This window comes from Nannospalax galili, unplaced genomic scaffold (genome assembly GCF_000622305.1).
Source record: "Nannospalax galili isolate Female #2095 unplaced genomic scaffold, S.galili_v1.0 scaffold395, whole genome shotgun sequence".
Classification (NCBI taxonomy): domain Eukaryota; kingdom Metazoa; phylum Chordata; class Mammalia; order Rodentia; family Spalacidae; genus Nannospalax; species Nannospalax galili.
The window spans coordinates 605,522-614,239 of NW_008335527.1; the positions used below are offsets into that span (position 1 = coordinate 605,522).

Sequence of the window (8,718 nt, forward strand, 5' to 3'; positions counted from 1 at the left end):
TTTAAGAATTTGTGTTAAGCCCTAAATAATATTTGACCTTTGCACACACTTCAAATGGCAGTGAGTCCTGGTCACCAGGGTTCATTGCCAGGATTCAAAAAGAACAAACAGCCACCAACTGAAACTGGTGAGATTTTTAAAGTGGACACCAAAGAATGCCTGTTTTCTATAAGACCTTACCCAAGAAAAGACACTTGTGAAAAGAAGGCTGTATAACTTTTCAAAAGCCATTTTAAAGAAGTAATTTAAAACTTGAAGAGTGGGGAAGGGTTTCTCACATGTTAAGAATTTCCTTGTCAGAGTTACACACCCTTGCACATCAGGAGCTTGCAACATTTCAAGTTCTAGAACCGTCACAAAAACTAAAGTTTTACGAAATGTATAAAGTCACATTTAAGTAAGATCTTCAAAGTGCCAGCACCTTCATCGAAACACATTTTACAGTTACTCCATCGGTACATCTATTTATAGATAAGGGGTGGGGTTTGTGATTATTCTCCACCATCTTCTTCCCTGACATTAAATCAGTTCACTCACCCACTCATTCACTGGGCATTTATTACGGAGCTGAAAAGGACAAACCCTGGGCTAGGCAAGCAGAGAGAAACAATGATAGTCTTTTTCCTGAAGAAATGTAGTCATGTTCATAGACTAGTGCAATTTATTTTTACCTACCAGGATTCACAAAATGCAACAGTAGAGAAACTTCCTCTGTGATCGTGGTCAGCATCGTGGATCTTGCAGACCTGCTGTTCTTCCTTCTAGATTCAAACACCACCAATGCTTCTTTTGCTTTTAATTTTATTTGGCAAAGTAGCACTGCATAAACTGTGCAGAAACTAACACACAGCTTACACAGCATGTTAGATTCATATACATTATCAGCAGCAAACTAGAAACAGAAAAATGATGTTGAGCTACAAGTCTATCATTTTTAGAGAGTGAAAGGAAGAACTACATCAGATATGTCCAATCTGAACAGCTAAGTGTTTACAGGACATGACCTGCCATCGTCTTAAGTTTCAATATGTACAAACACCTAGTTTTAAGGTAACAAAGCAGCTGATTGTATCTACAACATGCTATCCTATGACACCACATCAAAAGCTTTAAAAAGAAAGCTCATGTCTATTTTCTTAGTAGCATCTAACAGATATCCAACTACCAAGAATCTTAACTTGTGAATGGTGGTGTTTCCTGATGCACAAGAGAAATCTGATAAATTAATATTGGAACAAAATTAAGTGTCCAAGAAAAAAAAAAAGCCACTCTTCCAAATTAATTCACAAACTAAGCTTTTTTGTAGACCCTTTTCTTTTAATATTTAAAGTAAAACGTGGGCATGTTAAAACAACACACAGTTATACTCTGCATCCCTCCTCCACCAATTGGGCTCTGTGCCTCTTTGAAGAATTATAAAACCCTACGAAACCACACTTTTTCATGCTGGAAATAATAGTGCAACAAAGTCCAAAACAAGCTGTGATGCTGTTGGTTTTCAAATGCTTTATGGACTGAGATGGCAATCCACTGTAATGTTATAGACTGGTCGAGCTGATGTTGCCCTCTTTTACAGTTCATCCCTGGAGAAGGAGAAAGAGAAAAATGTAAATAGGAGTTACATGTTGTAAGGTTGGTGTTCTAACAGCTTAGACACAACACTTCATTCAGTAAAATGTGCACTGATTCCCAAAGCAATGTATTAAAAGAAATAAAAGTGCATCCCAAGCCGAAGCAAAAACACACATCAGTCATTCTTTCATGCTACTCCAAAATGCACTATGAAGCCTAAAAATCTCGAGCTGTGTTTTAACTCTAAGTTAAAATTTCTTCCTTTGAAGTAAAAAATTTAGAAAAAAATGTAACTTCTGTCTAGGATCATGTTGCTAATACTACTTACTATAAGATGATAATTTGAGCATTTAGAGTTCAAATTCTTTTTTTTTTTTGTAATTATATTCACGAAGTGGACAAAAAAAGAGTAGTCTTTTGCTTAGAGAGAGTCTGTTAGCACTTGCAACCCAAACTCTCTGGGAGAAAATGCATCATCTGTAGGTATGCTATACCTGTCAGCTGATTTCATAAGGCAGATTTACCAGCTCCAAAAGAAACCATTCGCTCAGCCAGGTTGCAGCACTGGGCCAGCAGCTGCCAGTAAGAGGAAGGGAGGAGTGAAAACGTAGTCTAAAGTAAACTGTATGGCACATAAATTCTACCTCAGTATAGCTGTCAAAAGTGGAAAAATAAGACTCCCAGAAAGCCCAAAAGCTTCATATCTGAAGATACCTTAAGTGACAAGAACATCTTTAAACACTCAGTACTTTAGGGATGAAGAAGTATGATTTTACAATCAAACCTCAAAGGACTCAGGAAAAAAATATCACATGTAGAGAGAGAAAGGAAGAAAGCCAGTAGAGAGAGAAAACAGTTATCACTGTGGCTCTGGAAAAAGCCCAGGAGCTCTGTACTCCTCTACCAACCTGCCTCTAACAAAAAATCAAATGTTTTGAAAAAGCTAATATTGAAAAGTGAAGCAAAGGGTTTTGGTCACAGGTAAGTAGTACATTAAGGGATTACCCAAAAATTTGCCTCTTATTTTAAATTAAATTTTTTAAAAATGTTTTATTTACTATTTTTACTTTATGTGTATGAGTGTATTGCCCGCATGTATGTAAATGCACCCATATTGTGCAATACCTGTGGCGGTCAGAAGGCATATCACATCTCCTGGAACTGGAGTTATGGACAGTTATTAGCTGCCTTGTGGGTGCTCAGAATCAACCCCAGGTCCTCTGCAAGAGCAGTCAGTACCCTTAACCACTGAGCCATCTCTCCAGCCCCCTTAAATTGAATCTTATAAATGATATTAAGAAAATATTTTAAAATGTATTCTCTCAAGGTAGGTGTGGTGATGAATGCCTTTGAAACCAGCACTCAGGATCTCCCCCACTTTTAAAAATATTTTATTTTTTTATTAATATATTTATTATTTTTATTTTATGTGTATGAGTGTATTGCCTGCATGTATGTGAGTGTACTTGAGTCATGCAATGCCTCACAGGTCAGAAGAGGGCATCAGACTCCCCTGAAACTGGAGTTAAGGATGGTTCGTAGCCACCATGTGGGTGCTGGGAATCAAACCCAGGTCCTCTGCAAGAGCAATCGGTGCTCTTAACTGCTGAGCCATCTCTCCAGTCCCATGGAGGCCCCTTTTAACATTACAGTATTGAATTAACTGTGTGTGGGGAGGGTATGCATGTGTGTATATGTAGAGGACAGAGGTTGATAAATTCCTCAGTCACTGTCAACCTTTTTCTTTTCTCTCTTTTTCTTTTTTTTAAGATAGGGTCTTACTATGTAGCCCTAGCTGGTCTGGAACTCGCTATGTAGACCAGGCTGACCTGGAACTCACAGAGATCCACCTGCCTCTGCCTTCTGAGGGCTGGGATTAATGGTATGCACCACCCCATACTAGGCCCCCACCTTATTTTTAGATACAAGATCTATTACTGTATCTGGAGTTTACCATTCTGGCTAAGCTGGCTGGCCAGTGGGTCCTCAGAATCTACTGTCTATCTTCCCCTATCTACTTAAGTTGCTGGGGTTACAAATGCATGACACCACAACCAGTTTTTATGTGGGTGCTAGGGATTTGAACTCAGGTCCTCATTTTTGCAGAGCAAGCACTTTATTTACAGAGCCACCTCACCAACACTAGAATAGCTGTTACATGATGAATTATCATTTGTTTTCTCTTAATACAGTCTTCTAACAGTATTATAGTTTTCATAGAACAGCTTTTACAGCAACTCATTCAAATACTAAAATACCTAGTCTACAAAGGATTCACTTGCTCTATTCACAAAATTCACCTGGGCCTTTTAAAGCATGAATTAAAGATACTAAGTGGTAAAATTTGGATCTTACTTGTTATAAGGCACTAAATAAATAATATAAAATCCTAACATCCATCAACAGCATAGTGCATTTCTAAATATCCTTTCCATTAGAGTTTCTCTTTGAGGCAGGGGTTGCTAGAGAGGAAGCTCAAGGCTTTGCTCATATTCGGCAAATGGTTTACCACTGATCCACATCCAGAGTCTGTTAATATTTTCTCAATGGTCTATGGCTTGAAGTTTAAATTTAGAGTGCCAGGAAAAGCCAAAATTTGCTGTGAGAACATAGACAACTCCCACACACTCCAGTACTCCCAAACCCATGCAACTTTCTAGTTATATAATTTTCCCTAATGGTCAGAATTCTACATATCTTTGACTTACATTCACAGAACTTTTACAACAAAAATTTGTGTCCCCAAAACATTTAGAAAGGCTCTCTAAACCGCTATACATTCATTAAATAGAGTCAGTAGGTTACAACCACATGAATTTGTTATAATTTTTGTTTTGTTTTTTTGAGATGGATCTCAAAAATTAAAAAACAAAAACAAAAAAAGCAAGATATACTCTCAGGAAATAACAATCCAAATCCAAAAATGTTTCCTAACAGTTTAATGAATTTTTCTAATGTAATACAAGTTTTGTATAAAGCTGGGGGTGAAAGCACATGCTGTTAGTTCCAACTACTCAGGAAGCAGAGGAGGGCTGCTTGGGCCTGGCGTTCAAGAGCAGCCTGGGCAGCATAGTTGAGACTCCATCTCGAAAAGCAAAGCAAAACAAAACAAAACAAAACAAAAACAGCTTTTTAGAGTTTGCTTATCAAAGGACCAAGACCTAAAAAGAATTCCAGAAACCTGGCACAATGGTACAGCACAGCAAAGAAATGACAGTGAAGAATGTGAAGTATGGCGCAAAGGGCCAACAAAATACCCTGAGACCCACACCGTCATCCTAGCTACCAAGAGCTAATTCATCATAGCATCTTCTGATGACATTACAGTTTGGATGTATGTATGGCACTTGAAGAAAGATTAGTGAACAAAAGAGCTTATGGAATAACAGCCCTGAAATACTTATAGCTCACAGCTCAGAGGTGGACTCCTGTGGTTACTGAAGACAAAACTTTTACCAGAAGAAAAAGTACGTATTAATTACTACATAAAGACTCTTATTTAAATAATAGTATTAAGGTTCTAAAGTAACTAATACAACCTTTATATCCATAATCATGAACATAAACACCACAGATTTTAAGTTTATGGCTTACAAATCTGGCATTCTCTCTACTATTCAACTAAAATTAGAGGTGATGTTTTTCCAAATGTAAGTAAACACCAGCCAACATTCAGGTTTGGTACTCTATTTGGCACTGCAAATCAAAATGCCCAATAATCACAATTATAAAATATAATTTAGTCAACCCTATCTTGGCAAAAATTAGATCTCACCCTCATCTGAACACTGCAACCTGGATTCCTCAGTTAAGGTTGAAAGAGGATTGTTGAAAAACAAGAGAAGGTACCCGGGAAGGCATGAGGATGAGTTATCAAATTAATCCTGAAGACAAGACAACAGAAATCACCTCACCTGGCAGGGAGTTGACCAAGAAACTTAAAATGACAGTTCCCAAATATGTGAACTGCACTTAGAAAACAGTGACAATCTTTAGATACAGCCACCAATCCATCCATCTACTTCTGTCCTTACTACTGATGGTTGCCTTAATCTAAGCCACCACCATCTCATCTCTGAATTGCTCCAGCCACCTCCTGCTTCCAACTCCAGTTTTTACCCTTTTCCATCTACTGACTTTATGACAGCGAGAGTTCTTTCCGAAGGAAAATTTGGAAAACTTCACTGACTGCCTTACACAACTTTAGTTGCTCCAACTAATAAACATACTGCACTGCAGTTACCTGTTTGCCATAGTCCATACCTGGACCTCCTGCATGACTATGGGTTTAATTCACAGCTAGATTCCTGGGACCTGACACAGTACCTAGCAGAAGTGGACACAAACTTGCTAAATCCATCAATCACATTTTAAAAAATATTTTATTATTTTTATTTTACGTGTATGTGTTTATTGCCTGCATGTAGGTAAGTGCACCCATGTCATGCAATGTCCGTGGAGGACAGAAGAGGCTGCTGGATCCCCTGGAACTAGAGTTACGGACAGCTGTTAGCTGCGCTGGGATTCAAACCCAGTCTTCTGCAAGAACAACCAGTGAGCCATCTCTCCCCTCATCAATCATATTGAGGTCCTTAACTGGATATGGTGGTGCATACCTATAATTCCAGCTACTTGGGAGGTTAAGGTAGGAAGATTGCAAGTTCGAAGTCAGGGCAACATAAGGAGAACTTGCCTCAAAAAAGACCCTTACATTGAAAAATATGTAACAAGAATAAACTGCCAAAAAAAAGTATTATACATTACTTTTTCAGAGGCAATTTTAAAATAAGCATTTTGGGGGCTAGAGACATGGCTTAGCAGTTGAAAACACTGGCTGCTCTTGCAGAAGACCCAAGTTTGGTTCCCACCAAGTTTGGTTCCCAACACCCACATGGCAGCTAACAGTCTATCACTCCAGTTACAGGGATCAATCATCTTCTAGCCTCAAAGGACATTGCAAGCAGATGCACTTACACGCAGGCAAAATACTCATACACATAAAAATAAATTTTACAAAAATTTTAAAGTATTTTTTTCCTATCAAGAACAGTTTAAGCATAGACTGGTTGGAAAGGGGGCAGAAATAAGACACAGGAAAACTAGTTGACCTTTCAAATCCATTCCAAACCTAAATTTTATAATAAGGTGGGGAAAGGCTGGGTGTGGTGATACATGCCTTTAATCCTAGCACTCAAAAGGCAGAGGCAAGCACATCTCTTTGATTTCAAGGACAGCCTGGACTACATAGCAAATTCCATGATAGCCAGGGTTATACAGTGATAACATGTCTAAAAGAAAAAAAAAAAAAAAAAAGCCGGGGAAAACGGGAAAGGTAGGGTGATAACTGCTTTTAGACCCTTCCTTCTAACTTCTCATTACATCTGGCCACTAAAAGACCCTCATAAGAGAGGTGAGAGGAAAGGCTGTGAGGTGCTCTGTCATCTTCCCTCTATTGCCTCAGTTCCTGTCAGAAACCACCCCAACCCTCCCACATCCTCTTCTTAGTGGTTCCATTAAATCATGTCTCTTTCCTCATTAGGATAGAGCAGTAAAGGCTTCCTGCTATTACTGTGTGCCTCTGGCCTCTGGGTATGTCAGGATCATAGCCGAGTACATGCCTCCTGTTTCCTGCCTGGATCCTGACTATTAGTTTGTGAACACAGAGAAATAAAGAGCGCGCTTTTCAGTGAACTGTTGATATTGTACCCTCTCCAAGAGTCTATTTTTCAGTAATGTTTTAGGGCATTTTTAATTTAATTTTTTATTATTTTAATTTTATGTGTATGAGTGTATTGCCTGCATGTATGACCCATGTCATGCAATGCCCACAGAAGTCAGAGGAGGGCATCGGATTCCCCTTGAACTGGAGTTACGGACAGTTATTAGCTACCATGTGGGTGCTGGGAATCAAACCTGAGTCTTCTGCAAGAGCAACCGGTGCTCTTAACTGCTGAGCGGTGCTCTTAACTGCTGAACAAGCCCTCTTTCCTGCCTGCTAGGGCATTTTTTAAATGTAGTGGATTTTTTTTTAAACCAGTTTAGTTTCTAGATTTTGTTTTACTTTTAGTTACTCCATTAAGCTTTGAGAATTGCAATCAAGTAACTGAATCTTTTTATAATTAGAGCATCATATGTGGATATTTTTATAAAAGTATATTTTCACAAAAAGAAACCATACAACAGAAAAATTAGTCCTATAAACATTTGCCAATCATGTAAACATGAAAAATTACCTGAGTTTAAGAATTATCTTTACTTGCCTGACATGGTGGTGCATGCCTTTAGTCCCAGAGCTTGGGAGGCAGAGGCAGATGGATCTCTGTGAGTTCAAGGCCAGCCTGGTCTACATAGTGTGTTCCAGGACAGCTGGGGCTACAGGGAGACCCGGTTTCAAAAAGACCAAAAAAAAAAAAAATAAAATATTTTTTAAATTAAATAAAATAGGTGCTAGAGAGATGGCTCAGCAGTTAAGAGCACTGACTGCTCTTGCAGAGGATATGGGCTCGATTCCCAGCACCCACATAGTGGCTATGGGAGACCCGGTTTCAAAAAGACCCAAAAAAAAAAATTATCTTTACTTTATGAATATTTGCCTTAATGCATGTATGTACACATCTGTGCCTGGTGCCAACAGAAGCTAAAAAAGGTCATAAGATCTCCTGGAATGGGGGTTACAGAGGATTGTGAGGGGCCATATGGGAGCTGGGAACTGAACTCAGGTCCTAGGCAAGAGCAATAAGTATTCCTAACTGCCAAGCCATCTCTCCAGTCCAATTTCCATTTTTGGGACAGTCTCACTACATAGCCCAGGCTGTCCTTGAACCCAAAGTAATTTTCCTGTCTTAGCTCTCAAATGCTAGGGTAAAAGGCAAGTACCTCCATACCCAGCTAAATTTAATTTTTAAGTTTAAAAGTCAAGAAGAGGGGCTGGAGAGATGGCTCAGCAGTTAAGAACATTGGCTGTTCTTGTAGAAGACCCAGGTTCAAATCCCAGCATGCACATGGCAGCTAACAACTGTCTGTAACTCCAGTTCCAGGGGATCCCACACTCTTCTGTTCCCCATGGGCTTTGCATGACACAGGTGCACTTATATACATGTAGGCAATACACTCATACACATAAAATAAAAATAATAAAATATTTTA

The 8,718-nt window shown here is 38.9% G+C and overlaps 1 protein-coding gene across 3 annotated transcripts in view; it reads right to left on the reverse strand.

Moving 5' to 3' along the window:
* Positions 1–781: 781 nt before the first annotated feature.
* The window catches only part of Pcmt1 (protein-L-isoaspartate (D-aspartate) O-methyltransferase), a 43,683-nt gene continuing 35,746 nt past the window's right edge, over positions 782–8,718 (reverse strand). For 2 of the 3 annotated variants that reach the window (XM_008830408.3, XM_008830409.3), the window contains exon 8: positions 782–1,583. In XM_008830408.3, coding sequence (XP_008828630.1) covers positions 1,571–1,583 — 13 coding nt within the window. In that variant the 3' untranslated portion in view covers positions 782–1,570. Of the gene's footprint in view, positions 1,584–2,066; positions 2,149–8,718 lie in introns of all 3 variants that reach the window. The other variant, XM_029562205.1, reaches the window with a different exon arrangement.